We start from the raw sequence: 16,996 nt of genomic DNA, 5'->3' as shown, positions 1-16,996 counted from the left end.
ACCAATGCCCACAGGAAGGTTAGCAAAATGGCAAATCCTGCTTACAGAGTTCGACATTGTCTATGTCACTCGCACGGCTATGAAAGCCCAAGCCTTGACCGATCATTTGGCTGAGAACCCGGTTGATGATGAATACCAACCCCTAAGCACTTATTTCCCAGACGAGGAAGTAAACTAGGTTGAGGTAATCCCAGAAGACACCAAAACTTGGAAAATGTTCTTTGATGGAGCTGTAAATGCAAAGGGTGTTGGAATTGGGGCAATTTTGATTTCCCCCACTGGTCAGCACTACCCGGTTACGGCCCGACTTCGGTTATTCTATACGAATAACACTGTTGAATATGAAGCTTGCATCATGGGCATGAACATGGCAATTGACATGGATGTAGAAGAATTATTAATCAAGGGAGATTCCGATTTGATCATTCGGCAAGCCCAAGGCGAATGGGAAACTCGAGATAACAAACTTATCCCATATAGACAACATGTGGAAGATCTCAGTAAATGGTTCAAATCCATTGAATTCAGGTATATTCCTCGATTCCACAATGAGTTAGCCGATGCACTAGCTACCTTAGCTGCAATGTTGCCATATCCGGGCAATGTCCATATTGACCCGTTGGAGATTCAAATTCGAGAAAGACATGGTTATTGCAATGCACTTGAAGTAGAACCAGATGTTCAACCATGGTACCATGATATCAAAAGGTTCTTGAAAACAAATGAATACCCTAAGCAGGCCAGTGGAGACCAAAAGAGAAACATTAGAAGGCTTGCCAGCAGTTTCTTCTTAAGCGGAGAAGTTCTGTACAAAAGAACTCCAAATCTGAATCTTTTGAGGTGTGTAGATGCCAAAGAAGCTGAAAAGATCATGAACGAAGTGCATTCAGGAGTATGCGGCCACCACATGAACGGATATGTCCTTGCTAAGAAAATCCTGTGGGCAGGTTATTACTGGATGACCATGGAAAAGGATTGTTTCAGTTTTGTCTGGAAGTGCCATTAGTGTCAGATACATGGTGACCTGATTCATGCACCGCCTTCAGAGTTTCATCCTATGTCAGCACCTTGGCCGTTCGTTGCTTGGGGTATGGATTTCATTGGGCCGATCGAGCCGAAAGCCTCAAATGGGCGCAGATTCATCTTGGTTGCCATTGATTATTTCACAAAGTGGGTCGAAACAGTCACTTTCAAAGCCGTCACTAAGAAAGCAGTGGTGGACTTCGTACATTCCAACATTATCTGTCATTTTGGTATTCCAAAGACTATCATTACCGACAATGAACAGTCACCTGATGAGGGAGGTATGGGAACAGTTTAAAATTACGCATCACAAATATACCCCTTATCGACCAAAAGCCAATGGCGCCATTGAATCGACAAATAAAAACATCAAGAAGATCCTTAGGAAAATGATCAAAAGTTCTAGGCAATGGCATGAGAAACTGCCTTTCGCATTATTGGGATATCGCACAACCGTGCGCACATCAGTCGGGGCTATGCCTTACTTATTGGTTTATGGAACTGAAGTTGTAATACCTGCAAAAGTCAAATTTTCCCTCTCTTAGAATCATTGTTGAAGTCGAGATCGAGGATGATGAATGGGTCAAAACCCGGTTAGAACAGTTAACTATGATTGATGAAAAATGGATGGTCGCGGTTTCTCACGGGCAGTTGTATCAACAAAGAATGGCCCGTGCCTACAACAATAAAATGCGGCCTAGAAACTTCGAAGTGGGGCAACTCGTTCTAAGACGTATTCTCCCACATCATGAAGACGCAAAAGGAAAGTTTGCTCCGAATTGGAAAGGTCTGTACATTATAAGAAAACTGCTGCCAAAAAGGGCATTGTACTTAGGAGATATTGAAGGAATAAACCTCGAAACGGCTGTCAATGCAGATGCAGTCAAAAAGTATTATGTTTAACCCCTTTTGCGGTCTTGATACTCTTCGATTGGGATGATGAAGGCTTTCATACTCGCTACCCAAATAATTTCAAATTTTGTAAACCTTTTGAGCCGGTTATTCTTCTTTCATCACCCTCTTTGGACCCAAAGTTTGTTTTAAAAAAATAATAATAAATAAATCAAATCAAAAATTCAAAATAAAAACAAAATATTTCCTTGAACTACGTTCGACTTGATTCCGAAAGGATAGGTAGGAAGCCTCACTCTGGGGCTCAGTCACACCAAAATAAAAATCCAAATTCCCCCCGAAGATGAGACTGGGGCAAAATTTATAATAGTTCGGCGACGTTTTCGCCTGAAAGGTTCCAAAGTTGTAATTCAATTCAAATTCTTTTTACCCCAAATCATGTTCAAGTCCTTCCGATCAATCGGTAAATATGTCCAAAATTGGAGGATACAGTTACTTAGATCTGATACAACCAAACGAGAGAAATAAAATGAGAGAGTCTTATCGGTGAAAACCCACACGGGCACCATTATGCGATGGTAAGCAAATAAATTGAAAATGAGAGAGCCTCATTAGTGAAAACTAGCAAAGAGCACTACAAGGCGATGATGAGAAGATAAATGAGAGAGGTTAGCTGGTGAAAACCTGCAAAGGGCACCACTGATCGAAAAGAGGATAATTGGTCGCAAATATGGACACAGTCCTGGGCAAGGTTTCTCAATCTTGAGGTATAAGTTATGGTGGATTTTTGAGAGTTGGATGGTTCGCACAGATCGGGCATCCAGTCCAAGAGGCATGTCATGTTCATTGAAGTCCACAACACTCCAGATAAGTCCTTCTTTCCTTTCTCCAAAAGGGATACCTCTTGTCTAAATTCATTTATCCATTCCGTCATTTATTTTCTTTCAATCCCTTTCAGTCTAATTCTAGTCTAAATTGAGACAAATAAAGGATGGCAAGACCAATCTATAAGGTTCTCATTTGATACAAGCTAGTATGCAAAAAATGCCCAGCCTTGGCAGGTACATTGAGTCGACCTCGACCGGCCATGATAGCTGATGCTTCGAAATCAAGAATTCCCGAAAGGAAAGGGATTAAAGTCAAAATGCCACAAAGGCAAAATAAAGTTAAAGAAGGTTAAGTCCCACGTGATTAACCGTCCTGGTAAGATTTTGGAAAAGTCAAGATCGCCAGGGTTAGAAATGAAACCAATCCCCAGCGAGCCAACAAGCAATCAAAATCTTCGTCCAAAAGACGGACCAAGATCGAGTCACCAAATAATCAAGGCCACAAAACCAACCACCGTGTCGAACTGACAAATTATTCTTTCAACCTTGCAAGAAGCAGGGGCAACCAAAAGAAATTGTGCAAGGACTAGAAATAGATTTGCCATAAAAACTTCAAAAGGGAAGTCTCCTCCAAATTCTTTTCCGCATTCACTCATCCTCTGAAAACAAAGGAAGAAAAGAAGAAATGATGTTTAAAATAATTCAAAAATTAAGGTAGTATAGGGCCTCCAATCCCTAGTTGCGCCTTTTCCAACATAGGGCTTCCATTCCCTAGTTAATGCCAACATAGGGTCTTCATTCCCTAGTTAATGCCGACATAACTCGATACCAACATAGGATCTTCCATTCCTTATTTGATGACTTTCCAACATAGGGTCTCACTCCCTAGTTGATACCAGCATAACCACCTTGTCTTTGCCCGAAAACTTTTCGTATTTTCGAGCAAAGAGGGGCAGCTGTGAGCATATAATTTTTACCCTACAAAAACACACACTGCTACAAAATTAATAAACAAATTAGTCCTATTTATTTTTAGATTTATTTTAGGATTTTTGGCAATTATTTAAGATTATTTGCATTTTTAGTTGCATTTTTTAATTTTGAAATTGTGAAAAATAACAAAATATATTTAAGTCTTCATCATGTTGAATTATTAGGTTGTTAACTTAATTTAATACCTAATTATATAATTTAATTATATCGTTGAAAGAAAATCACAAAAAAAATTGTTATTTTTGACATTGTTAGTTTTAATATTAAAATTAGTAGTTTTACTTTTTATAACTTATGATTGACTAATTAGTTAAATAATAAGAGTAAATAGCTAATTAATTTTACAAATTTAGATAGCTTAGTATTTAATTAGGATTTAATTAAATTAATTAGATTTTAGAAATTAATTTTAAAAAAATAATAATAATAGGGGTTCATTTGGACTTAAGAGGACTGGGCCAATCTTTAAAAACCAAGCCCAGTCCAAACACTTAACCCCAAATACCCAAGCCCACCCCCTTGAACCGGTCCGCCCCTATTAAAAAGCAAATGACGTCATTTAAGTGCGAGGCGATCCTGGCTGTTGATCTTCACTAGATCCAATGGTTCGGAACTGGCCTGGCACTTGGTATATATATGTCCAAACCCTCTCTTACCCCCCCCCTCCCTCATTTCACACTCCCCCCCTTCTCACATCTCTCTCTCTCTCTCTCTCTCAGTCGCCCTAACTCCCAACTCCAAAACCCTAACCGCCCCAATATACTCCTTTCATGCCACCGCCGGAAATCGCCTAAGGCAGCGGCGAAACCTAAAACTTCCCCAAATCCACCCAAAATCCACCCTACTCTCTCCCCTTACTCCTCCCAAACATCACCTCACCCCAAAAACCGGTAAACAACCAACAAACCTACACCTAAAAAATGGCCGAACCCTAATGCCACCCAAGCCCCGCCGCTGGAAATCGCCCACGGCGGCGGCGGACCTCCAAAATCCCTCAAAATCATACCATACACTCTCCCCACCTCCCTGAACCTCACCCTACAAACCAAATCCCCAAAAAATCCACCAAAACCCTAGATCTATTTTTCATTTTTTCAAAAACCAAAAGTCCAACCTAGCCCGTTTAATAATCCTCCTGTCAAGATCTCCCATCAAGGATCTCAGATCCCAGATGGGAGTCTTGGCATGAGGGTTTTTAACGGCTAGTTTTATTTTTCCCGTTATTTTCTGTTTGTCTTAATGTTTTTTATTTTTATTTTTATTATTATTATGCATTTTTATTATTATATTATATGTTTACTTTTAGCTGTTACTGTTTTATTTTTATTATTGTCAAGTATTTTTTTTACATTAATTAATTAATTAAACGGACTTAATTAAGATAAAGTAAAAACAGTGTTAGATTAGTTTATTTTTCCTTTTTTGCTTTCTGTTTTTTTATTGTTCTTTTATTATCATTATATGTTTTATCTTTATTAGTTCTGCGTTTATTTTTAGTATTATTGCTTTGTTGTTTATTTTGTTAAATTAATTGTCGTTATTTTTTTTTATTTTTACTGTTGTTTGGTTTGGTTAAGAATTGGGTCTCACTGAAGTGACCCGTTCTACTTGGCTCATAAATTGGGCTTGTCTGAATAGACAAGCCCATGAATTTGTAAAAAGCTTAAGAGTCCAAAGTCCTTAGGCCCATAGTCACCTGACTCATGCCAGAACCAATCTGGTTCTGAGGTAATTCCAAGACCCTTAAGGGTCAATTTTGAAATTCTAATTCTAAAGTTTTTCAGAAAAACATGAGAAACCTCTAGAATAAGAGACAGTTGTCCCAATACTGAGTAGGAAAATACGGATAAGATCCCAAAATATCCAGAATTTGGACACTTGTCCATTTTCTAAGATAAAGAAGGTACTAGAAATTGGACATCTATCCATATCTGTTAAGAAAGATGCCCTTTTCCCTAATTTTAGAGAATTCTGGCAGATTCTTTGTATCATAATTCTTATCCCTTTTCACTCCCTCACTCTATAAATACACTCCTCCTTTTTCATTAGACGGACACATTATGGACTATAACGCCCGACTTGTCGTTTTAAGAATTAACGTCCCGTTCAGTGACTTAAGGTCTCGAGCAGCTTTGTAATATGTATTATGACCTACGAGTGTGGTCGAGTTTGATTTTCAGAAGATTCGAAATTTAATTAAAAGAACAATTTTCATTTTTGAACCTTAAATGAAAAGAGTTGACCGGAGATTTGACTTATGTGTGAACGACCTCGGATTCGAATTCTGATGATTTCAATAGCTCCGTATGGTGATTTTGGACTTAGGAGCGTATCCCAAAAATTATTTGGAAGTCCGTAGTGGAATTAGGGTTGAAATGACGAAAATAGGAAGTTAAGTTGGAAGTTTGACCGGGGAGTTAAATTTTTGATATCGGAGTTGGAATCCAGTTCTGAAAATTTTCATATGTCCGTTATGTCATTTATGACTTGTGTGCAAAATTTGAGGTCAATCAGACTTGATTTGATAGGTTTCGGCGTCGAATATAAAAGTTGAAATTTCTTAATTTCATTAAGCTTGAATTGGGGTATGCTTCTTCGTTTTAGCGTTGTTTGATGTGATTTGAGGTTTCGACAAAGTCCGCAATATGTTTTGAAACTTGTTGGTATGCTCGGACGGGGTACCCAGTGGCTCAGATGAGTTTCGAGGTGGTTTCGGACCATTTCTAGGCCATTTTTAGTTGCTGGTTTTTAGCCACAGAGGTATGCATCGCGATCGCGGACTAACGGTCGCGATCGCGAAGAGCAATTTTGTTGTTTCGATACTGTGAATCGCGATCGCGGAAGACTTTTCGCGATCGCGTAGAGGAAACTCCCGCTGCACTCACCCGACTTTGGAAGATCATATCTCACAATCTATAAGGAATTCGAAGATGATCCAAAAATAAAAGTTGTAGCGCTTTGTGTCTAGTTTTTATAAAGATAAACTATTTGTCATTTGGAGGTGTGTACAAAAAGTGATGGTAGATACACTACATGCTGTCCAAGAAGAGTTTGGAAATCTCTGTTGCATAGGGCTGACTTTGGAAGCTTATATATAGAAATCTATAAGGAATTGGGAGATGTGCAAAAAATTAAAATTATAGACCTTGTAGTCTAGTTTTCAGAAAGTTAAACCATTCATCATTTGGAGTTTTGTACAAAATGTTATGACCATTATACTAGAGGATGTCTGTAAGAGTTGGGGAGTTTGTTATTCGCGATCGAGATTGATTTTCCGCGATCGCGAAGAGCAATTTTGGGGTGAAAGAATTTGTGCTTCGCGATCGCGAAGAGTAAATACTTGGACAGTAGCTATATTTTGAGGTTTCAGCCATTTATAACATATTTGGAGCTATGGAGCTCGGACTGAAGCGATTTTCACCATATGGATTGGGGTAAGTGTTCTATATCCTAAAGTGTTTATATTTCATGAATCTATGATTATATTCACCGTTTAATTCGGATTTTAATGGAATAAATCAAGATTTTTGTAAAATCTTCCAAAGACAAAAATTTAAGATTTGGAGGTCGAGTTCTTATTGGAATTCAATAAAATTGATATGGTTGAACTCATATCGGAATGGGTGTTCGGATTTCATGAAACTTATATCGGGTTCCGAGGGGAGGGTCCCGCGTTGACTTTTGTAGACTTTTTGGAATAAATTTTTAAGTCGACGAATTATTATATGGAATTGTTTCCGATGAATGTTAATGAAGTTATACAATTAATTTGGATAGATTTGGGCGGTCTGGGGGTCAATTCAAGAAAGAATGCGATTTTGAAATATTGACATAACTTTAAAAAAGTAACTGTCTTGCTTAACCTCGAGTGGGGGAATTACCCCTTAGGCATCGAGTCTTGTGTGCCATTTGTGAAATGTGAAAAGTGAAAAGCCAAGTATGGGAGGTGATGAGTACGTACTCGGGCTTATATGTGCAAATTTTATTAGTTTAAAGTTTTAGGCATTCTTATGTATTAAATTAGATAATTATTGGCATTAGTAAATCCTTGAATTATTACGCCTCGTTCCTTATTTGTCAAGTTTGTATTTTAATTAATAAATTTGGTGTTATTGTCACTTGAATTTTACGTGAATTCCGTGTGTTTATTGATTTGATATTTTCTTGGAATTAAATCCATGATGGAACCCTTATCTGCAAATATTTATTAATAAGTTTAAATTGAGGAGTTAATATAATTATCAAGAATTTGGATTAATGAAGGTTTTTCCCTATACTGAGTATTTTTCACCTATGTTGATTGTTTTGAGGTTTATTATACGTTGTGTGGAGCCTTGGGCTATTTGTTGACAAATTTATTGATTCTGCTACATAGTTGGAATTTGGTTGTGGTCAGTGAAAAATTGCGATATGAATTGTTGTATTGTGTTGTGGTTTAAACACTCTCCTTGATGTTATTTATGCTTCCTACCTTGCTTGTTAATGATATACATGTGCTTGGTAAGGAAGAGTGTAAAGCACGAAGGGTGATGTCGTGCCATTTGAGAGTGTAAAGCACGAAGGGTGATGTCGTACCATTTGAGAGTGTGAAGAACGAAAGGTGATGTCATTCCATTTGAGAGTGTAAAGCACGAAGGGTGATGTTGTGCCATTGAGAGTGTAAAGAACGAAGGGTGATGCCGTGCTATTTCATTTATATTATCAGGTGAGGATGAGAGTAAAAGCACAAAGGATGATGCCGTGCAATTATTTTTATGTTATCATATATTCATGGCACGAATGGTGTTTCCGTGCAGGCGAGGACGAGAGACATACATTATATTGTGATATCGTTTTGTTGTGTATACATTTATGTCCTTATCTTGAGATGTTATTGTGCACCTATGTTTTCTATGTGTCTTGTAGTTGTTGTTGCTTCATGTGTGCCTCCACTTTATTTGGTGACTTTTATTCGAAAGAATTATATTAGAAAGATATTTATTTGAAAGAATTATATTATAAAGATATTTACTTGAGAGAAGTATATTTGAAAGATATTTATTCGAAAGAATTATATTAGAAAGATATTTATTTGAAATAATTATATTATAAAGATATTTACTTGAAAGAAGTATATTTGAAAGATATTTACTTGAAAGAATTATATTCGAAAGGTATTTACTTGAAAGAATTATATTCGAAAGATATTTACTTGGAAGAATTATATTCGAAAGATATTTACTTGAAAGAATTATATTCGGAAATATATTTATTGAAAAGGATTATATTCCAGAGATTTTTATTGAATAACTTAGATAAAATATGTATATTCTGAAGAACCTGATTAATTGGTTGTACCTGTATTTATTACGCGTTTGAGCAATATTTATGGTGTTCCTGTTTTCTTGCTGTTTAAATCACTAGTTGATTGATGTTGCTATTACTACTATTTATTTTCTATTATTTTTGCATGCTATATTACACAGGTTATTTGACTAGTGAGTGTCTCGACTGTACCTCGTCACTACTACTCTAAGGTTAGTCTTAATACTTACTGAGTACCGACCGCGGTGTACTCATACTACACTTCTGCATATTTTTGTGCAGAACCAGGTATTGGAGATATCGGACTTGAGCAGAGTTAAAGCGATATCGTAAGGATTCAAGATAGAGATGCTTGGTCGTCGCAGTCCCTTGGAGTCTTTTTATTTCATTGTACTGTTAATTTTTAATCAAACAATATTGTATATTCGGTCCTCGTGATCATTCCATGTATTCAGTTAGAGTTCGTGACTCAGTACTACCAGTCTTGGGAGGTTGTATTAATTTATTAAAAAAATGGCTTCAAAATATAATTAAAATCGGCTTAATCACGACGCCTGCGGTGGGATTTTGGGTCGTGACATAGACACCTTAAGATATACACATTCATACACACTGAAAAACATATCTGAATACACCTACTCACACAGATACACAAAAACACACAGAAAATCTCTGCACTGCTGAAAATCAACCTTGATCTTTCAGAAACAAAAATACATTTCTTTTCCTATTTTAAAATCCGGTTGTTCTTACCTTACGAGGTTTCATTGCTGCTGCTTTGCTTCAAGCTTTTCAGAGATTTATTTTCTATTTATTTTGTTTCTCTTGCTGTTGTCAAGGTACTTTCTCAACAATGTAAAATTTCAATTTTGTTACTATTATGTTTCTTTCAATGTTTATCACCGTTTGTGTTTGGTTTGAATGTGATTTTATGCATAAGCTAAGATATTACATAAATCATGTTAATAAAAGTCGTATGGTTAGAAATTGTGTGTAAATTCATAGAAGAGTCAATTATTCACACTGTTTTAGGCAACTTAAGTTATGTTAACTTCAATGTTAAAGTCTTTTTTTATTCTTTCTGAAAATTGTAAAATATTGTTTAAAATTTTCAATATGTTCATAAGATCTATACTTTATCATGTGACAGTAGAAACAAGAAAAAGCATATTTTTCGAAAAATTGTTAAAATAATAAATAGATTTGTCATCAATAATGTAATAATTTAGCTTCTTTTATATTATATTATCCTGTACAATGTGCTGGTTTAATTAGTAGCTTTATCATTTCATTTAAAACAATCAAATATAACAAATCTGATTCTATTAGTTCTAAGTCATGAAAAACTAGGTTCTGCAAGCAAACTTAATCGCAATCAGGGTACATTTTCAGGCCCAAATCAATTGGGTCTATGAGATTGTACTCTAAAATTTTGGCTAATGAATTAAATTGATAATTTAAGTAAAGGCAGTGATTTTTTTTAAATACACAATGAGTTTTTAAACTTAGCACTTTAATATAAGAAAAAGAAGATTTAGGCAATCAATAGGAAAATTATCCAAATTTAAAACAGAATTTCGATTTATTTTATTCGCGTCCCAAACCCCCTTTTAGTTTTCTACTTTAAAAGACAAACAAAAAACATAGGAAAATTTCATAACTGCTATTACAAAAATTAATCTCAAATTCATTCAAATAAATATGAGTTGAGCTAGAGTCACATGGACTCATTATCACCAGGCCCAAATTTCTTTAGTTAATTTCATTTAGTTGTCCATAAAAATGATCATTGGGCCAGAGTCATTTGGACTCATCATCATGCCCGGATCTTTCTGAATTAAATGTGTTTAATTGATTGAATGCTTAATAACAAGGTATTGGGCTAGAGTCATTTGGACTCCATGATCACTAGGCCCAAATCATTTTGACTGAATTAATTTAGCTGCCTTAAAATATGCATTGGGCCAGAGTCAATTAGACTCAAGCAAGCCCAAATTCTTTTGAACTGAATTCATTAGCTAGGCCCAATAACGAATAATATATGTCTTGGGCTAGAGTTCATTTGGACTCAGTCCTTATCAGGCCTCAAATTTTAAATCTGGGCTTGCTTGACAGATAATACATAGCCTGCCCCCATCTAATACAAACAAACATATCACCTAGTATTGAACCTTTACACTTAGCCATATGACATAAAGTATTTAGCTTAGAGACATAAGCATAACTTAAGGTATTTATAATCAACTTAATTATTACAATTATGTACACGCACGAATGATATAGTTGTGATGCCAAAACAAATCAAGGTACATGTTCGCGTGACCATGATCAAACAATCTTAGTAAATAAAATGCCTTAATTAAACACTCGTAGAAATGCTTTAGGCACGGATATTAAACTACTATCGTGATTGCGTACATGTCCGCGTGACGTGATCTCAATATTTAAATAAATTCAAGGTACGCGTTCACACGACTTTGACCAAACGTTTACCACGTGTTATGGATTGTGGACACGTACGCGTGACATGATTTTTGACACACCAAACTAAACGGGTATACGTACGCGTAACTCGTCTTAAGATAAATCTTTAAATACGAATAATCGAGTAATTAAAAGCGATATAGGATAAAGTACACATAGGTCCTAAAATGAGTAATTAACTAAAATGAGCTAAGTATAAATCATTAAGTGACTGTGCTAAAATTACGGAACTCGGGAGTGCCTAAACCTTCTTTCGGGTTAATAGAATTCCTTACCCGATCTTCTGGTTGTGCAGACTTTTAACGGAGTCAAATTTTCCTCGATTTGGGATTTAAAAATAAATGGTGACTCGGAACACCGTAAATAATTTCGAGTGGCGACTCTAAATAAATAAATAATCCCAAATTCGAATAATGTCACTTAAATTGAAAAAACTCCCTTATCCCCATACCCTATAGGGAAAAAGGAGGTGTGACAATGGTTATATGACCTTGCATTATCTCATGCATTCATGTTTTAGGAAGAGTCAATGAGACTTACTTAGTATTTGTGACTCGCAAATTCACTTACGACTTGTTAGGATGGTTGTTATGTATCGTTTCATAATGTATTGTATGGTATCGTATTATTTAGTTTCATATGAAATCTGAAGCTGTGTGAATCATATATCGCTGTTCTGGCCGTGTTCTATTAAATATTCAAGAGCAGATGAGAGTGTCCAAAGGCAAGTTGGTTTAGTGAATCAATAAACAGAGATAAATGTACTTGATTAGCAGTTTTTATTTGCAGGGCACCGAGGATTTGGTTGCAGATTCCCCTAATGTGTTTGACAGCCATTACTAATTATAGGAAAATCAATTCTATGCACCAAATTGGATCTTTTGATTTAATAATAGTATATCATACCTTCCTCTTTTATTTATTTGACTGTTTCAAAACATTGAGCCTAATTATTACTGCCAAGTTGTCAAAAAAAATAATTTTTCACTGCAGAATTAAAGCTCAGTTTTCTCCACAGGATAGATAAAGAAGACAGGAAAAGTAAAGAAGTTTCATTTTGCTCCCTATTACCCAAAGGTGTGATGTGTGTGTGTGAGAGAGAAAAGTAACACAGCTTTCAGTTGTTAATCTATTGAAACTTAATAAAACCTCTATCAAAATAAATTGTTATACCCAAAAGAGAAAATTAGCATATATAATATTCTTTTTATTTAAGATATAATTAAGTAAATATAAATGTAATCTCTCAAATAATTAAAATTTTTAGATGAGATGATCATGTGGTTTAACATGATATTGAAGTAGCTAGAGGTCCAGAGTTCGAGTCTCACCTCCAACAATTGTCAAAAAGAATTTCCACATGCCAAATTTTTTAGATAAGACTGTTTCCACATAATTTTTTAAAGATTTTCTGATAGAGAAATTTTGGTTTTTGGTGAGTTTATTTGGCATATATTAGCAACAAGAACATTAAAAATTGCTACAGTTAGAAGGTGTTAACTGCTAAATATTAAAATCAACTTTCCTACCTGCAGCTCTGCCATCTTAACAAATAAAAATTAAAGGATTGATATATCACCATCTGCTTCCTATTTAATGGACATGCATTTGTGTGTCCCAATCATCACTTAAAGCAAGCAAGTCAGTGAGATTTTCTTCATCATCTTTCCAAAAAGAATAATGGCAACATTAAAACTTCTTTCATTTCTCATTCTTCAAATTTTTTGCATATTGGAGGTTGCTAATTCTCAAGGTGTAGAATTAGGCTTCTATAAGAAAACATGTCCAAATGTAGAGGCAATTGTCAAACAAACAACAGCTCACTACATTTCTCATGCTCCTACCTTGGCTGCTCCACTCTTGAGAATGCATTTTCATGATTGTTTCGTTAGGGTAACCGTCGCGATTGAATGCCTTATGTATCATGTCTATGTTATGGATATACTGTTTTTCCTTATTATATCTTTTTATTAATGTAGGGATGTGATGGTTCAGTGCTACTGAATTCAACAAAAGGTAATCAAGCAGAGAAAGATGCAATTCCAAATCAAAGCCTGAGGGGATTCCAAGTAATTGATGCTGCTAAATCTGCTTTAGAGAAAGAGTGTCCTGGCATTGTGTCTTGCTCTGATATTTTAGCCTTAGCAGCCCGTGATGCTGTTGAACTGGTAACTAAATAAATACTAGTAAATTCAATCAATTTATTATAATTTCAAATACTTAACATATTATAGGGTTATTTCAGATTAATGGACCAACTTGGGCAGTTCCCTTGGGAAGAAGAGATGGGAGAGTTTCAATACTCTTAGATGCCTTAAAGAATTTGCCAACTCCTTTTGATAACTTCACTACTCTTAAAACAACATTTGGCTCCTTGGGATTAAATGTAAAAGACCTTGTTGTTTTATCAGGTAAAATTGATATTTTACCGTGAAACAACTATATGTGGAAGAGTTACATAAATTCAACAAATCCAAAATTTATATTCTTTTATTTTCTCCTCGTTTATTCGTAGGAGGACACACTATTGGAATGTCACATTGTTTTTCCTTCTCAAGCCGTTTGTACAATTTCACTGGCAAAGGTGACATGGACCCGAACATGGATCAGAACTACATAGGTCGTTTGAAGATCAAATGTAAGCCAGGAGATGTGACCACCATTGTCGAAATGGACCCTGGAAGTTTCAAGAGTTTTGACACAGATTATTACACAATGGTTAGCAAAAGAAGAAGGTTATTCGCATCTGATGCAGCTCTTCTCACTGATAGTCAAACAAAAGCTTATATTTTGTCTCAAGTAAATCCCTATGGATCCACTTTCTTCAAAGATTTTGGAGAATCAATGATAAAAATGGGCAAAATTGGAGTTCTTACTGGTAAAGCAGGTGAAATCAGAAAACATTGTGCCTTCCGAAACTAAGAGACACTTTGATAAGCTATTTCCCTTGCAAAATTTTAATCCTTTTTGTATTGTTATGTTTAATAATGGTATCTCTGTTGTGGATATTCTTTTCTTTTCTGATTAGTTTGTGGAACATAATTTTATGGTGGTAAACTTTCATTGTATTGTAAGTTTGTAATTCAGTTCATCAAGCATGAAGCTAATAAAAATGTTGCTTTTTGTAGAGCATGCATTAGAATTTCCCTTTTTGTTTTACCGTTTATGATATTAGGGGTATGAGCTTTATCACAAATTAATTTGTTCATAAGATTCCCAATATGACATTTTCACATAATTACATGGTAGTAAAAAATCATTGAAATTGAATTTGTTAATAAAATAGCTAGGGAACTACAATGACAATTGAAACCAAGATGTCACTTGCATGTTATTGCATATCTCTCATTGTCCAATGCCTATTAGTTTCTCAACAGATAATGGCATCACTATGGGTCTCTTCTATCCAGAGTATCCAGAAGACCAGAACCATCAAAAACTGAATTTAACTAGGAGGATTTTCAGTAAACTTGGAATTTGAATGTAAGAAAAGCAAACACATATTGTATCAGAATCAATGGCGGAGTCAGGACTACACATTAGGGAATTCTAAATACGAAAAAAAACTCTACTAAATGTCACACCTAGAATTTAAACCTATAATCTTAGGTAAATTTTGAACCATCTTGCCGCTACACTAAAATCTTTCCTTATGTCAATGGGATTCAACATTTAATTTATAACCAAAAGTTCTTTTTACCTTTTTTTATATGCACTAAATAATCTAGAGATAACCTAGTAAGCATTAATTAATGACCTAATAAAACTAATGCTGATATAAATTTACATTCGCGATATATATCACATACATCCTAAATTTTCTACCGTATACCGTATTCTCCAGTTGGATAGTTCTTCTTGCCTCTTGGAAGACAATTCCAAGGGGTTGCTTTTGGGCTTAAAATAAGATGAAATTTAGGATTGTTGAGCTTGGCTGTTCGACACTCAATGACAATAATGAAGAAGACTAGGAATCTCATATGTTAAAAGATTATTGCTTCTACGACCAGCGGTGGATTCATTATATAAATTTTATGGATTTAATATTTAAAATTTTCAGTATTGAATTCACTTTATTTTTAAAATATGGATTTATATGGAGTATATTATTTACGGAAAAGGTCAAAATATGCCCTTGTACTATACTAAATTAAGCACATTTGTCCTTCGTTAATACTTTAGCTCAAATATGCCATTACCGTCACATAGTTGGTCCATATATGCCCTTAGAGTTATACAGTTGACTCATATATGCCCTTTTCGAAACGGAATTCACTCAAACTAATTAGCTCTTTCGTTAATTGTATTAAAGTGTATTACAAACACTATTTCCTTTTTATTAGTACTTTTTTTTCTTTACCTTTCTCTTTTCTTTCTTCTTTTTTCTTTTCTTCTCTTTTTCTTTTCTTTTTTCTTTCTCCCTTATCCGATTTCCTCCATTACTGACGTCTTCTCCATTTTCGTCACCAATTTCACTTGACAAAATTCATGAATTCCAATTACTGAGAAAATTCTCCCATAAGAATTTTTTTATAAATCATATGTTTGTCAATTTTTAAATTTTTACTGAACATATATTTAGTTCTAAAAAAATTAACAAAGTAAGATTGAAATAATATTTATGTAACAAAAAACTCAAAAAATCCAACAAAACCGAACAATCCAAACCGATATAATTGGTTTGGTTTGGTTTTGATAAAAACCGAACCAACCCGTTCCATGTACACCCCTAATTTACATAATTAATAAAAAAAATAGAAAATGTCCAGCTGAAAAAAGACTAACAACTCAAATTTATAACACGACAACTTGAACTCTATGCTTTTAATCATTAAATTATCTTTCTGGAAACAATTTAAATATTTTGGTCTTTTGAGTATTGTTAAAGGTTGAGATGTTTTTATTATTTTAAAGTTTAAACCATAATTTTTGGAACAATTTAATTTCGTTTATTTAGAAGGCCAATGAATTGGATCTTAATTACCTTATGGGAGAATTTTCTTAGTAATTGAAATTCATGAGTTTTGTCAAGTGAAATTGGTGACGAAAATGAAGAAGACATCAGTAATGGAGGAAACGGATAAGGGAGAAAGAAAAAGAAAAAAAAAGAGAAGAAAAGAAAAAAGAAGAAAGAAAAAAGAAAGGTAAAGAAAAAAAAGTACTAATAAAAAGGAAATAATGTTTGTAATAAACTTTAATACAATTAACGAAAGAGCTAATTAGTTTGAGTGAATTCCGTTTCGAAAAGGACATATATGAACCAATTGTGTAACTCTAAGATAATATATGGACCAACTATGTGACGGTAAGAACATATTTGAACTAAAGTATTAACGAATGACAAATGTGCTCAATTTCGTATAATACAAGGATATATTTGAACTTTTGCCCTATTATTTATTACAATTTTAGTAAATATTTATCCATAAATTTATGCTTCCTTTCAGAAGTGTTTTAAAGATAAGTTCAAATGAACCAGATGCTACATCCCGCATCTACCGTATGTTTTCCAA

General features: G+C 34.6%; 2 protein-coding genes across 2 annotated transcripts; both read left to right on the top strand.

Moving 5' to 3' along the window:
• Nucleotides 1–214: 214 nt before the first annotated feature.
• LOC117273601 (uncharacterized) lies at nucleotides 215–1,006 on the top strand. The gene has a single exon (XM_033652783.2). The coding sequence runs from the start codon at nucleotides 215–217 to the stop codon at nucleotides 1,004–1,006; it is 792 nt and encodes a 263-aa protein (XP_033508674.2).
• A 12,096-nt stretch (nucleotides 1,007–13,102) lies between these two features.
• On the top strand, nucleotides 13,103–14,612 carry LOC104099053 (peroxidase 27-like). The gene is made up of 4 exons (XM_009605929.4): nucleotides 13,103–13,376; nucleotides 13,463–13,651; nucleotides 13,729–13,894; nucleotides 13,999–14,612. Exons 1-4 carry the CDS (start codon nucleotides 13,164–13,166, stop codon nucleotides 14,403–14,405), a joined length of 975 nt encoding a protein of 324 aa, XP_009604224.1. The 5' UTR covers nucleotides 13,103–13,163; the 3' UTR covers nucleotides 14,406–14,612.
• The last annotated feature ends 2,384 nt before the right edge of the window (nucleotides 14,613–16,996 follow it).

This window comes from Nicotiana tomentosiformis, chromosome 6 (assembly GCF_000390325.3).
Source record: "Nicotiana tomentosiformis chromosome 6, ASM39032v3, whole genome shotgun sequence".
Lineage (NCBI taxonomy): Eukaryota > Viridiplantae > Streptophyta > Magnoliopsida > Solanales > Solanaceae > Nicotiana > Nicotiana tomentosiformis.
The sequence above is the reverse complement of the archived record's forward strand: the minus strand, read 5'-3'. Positions and strand labels throughout refer to the sequence as shown.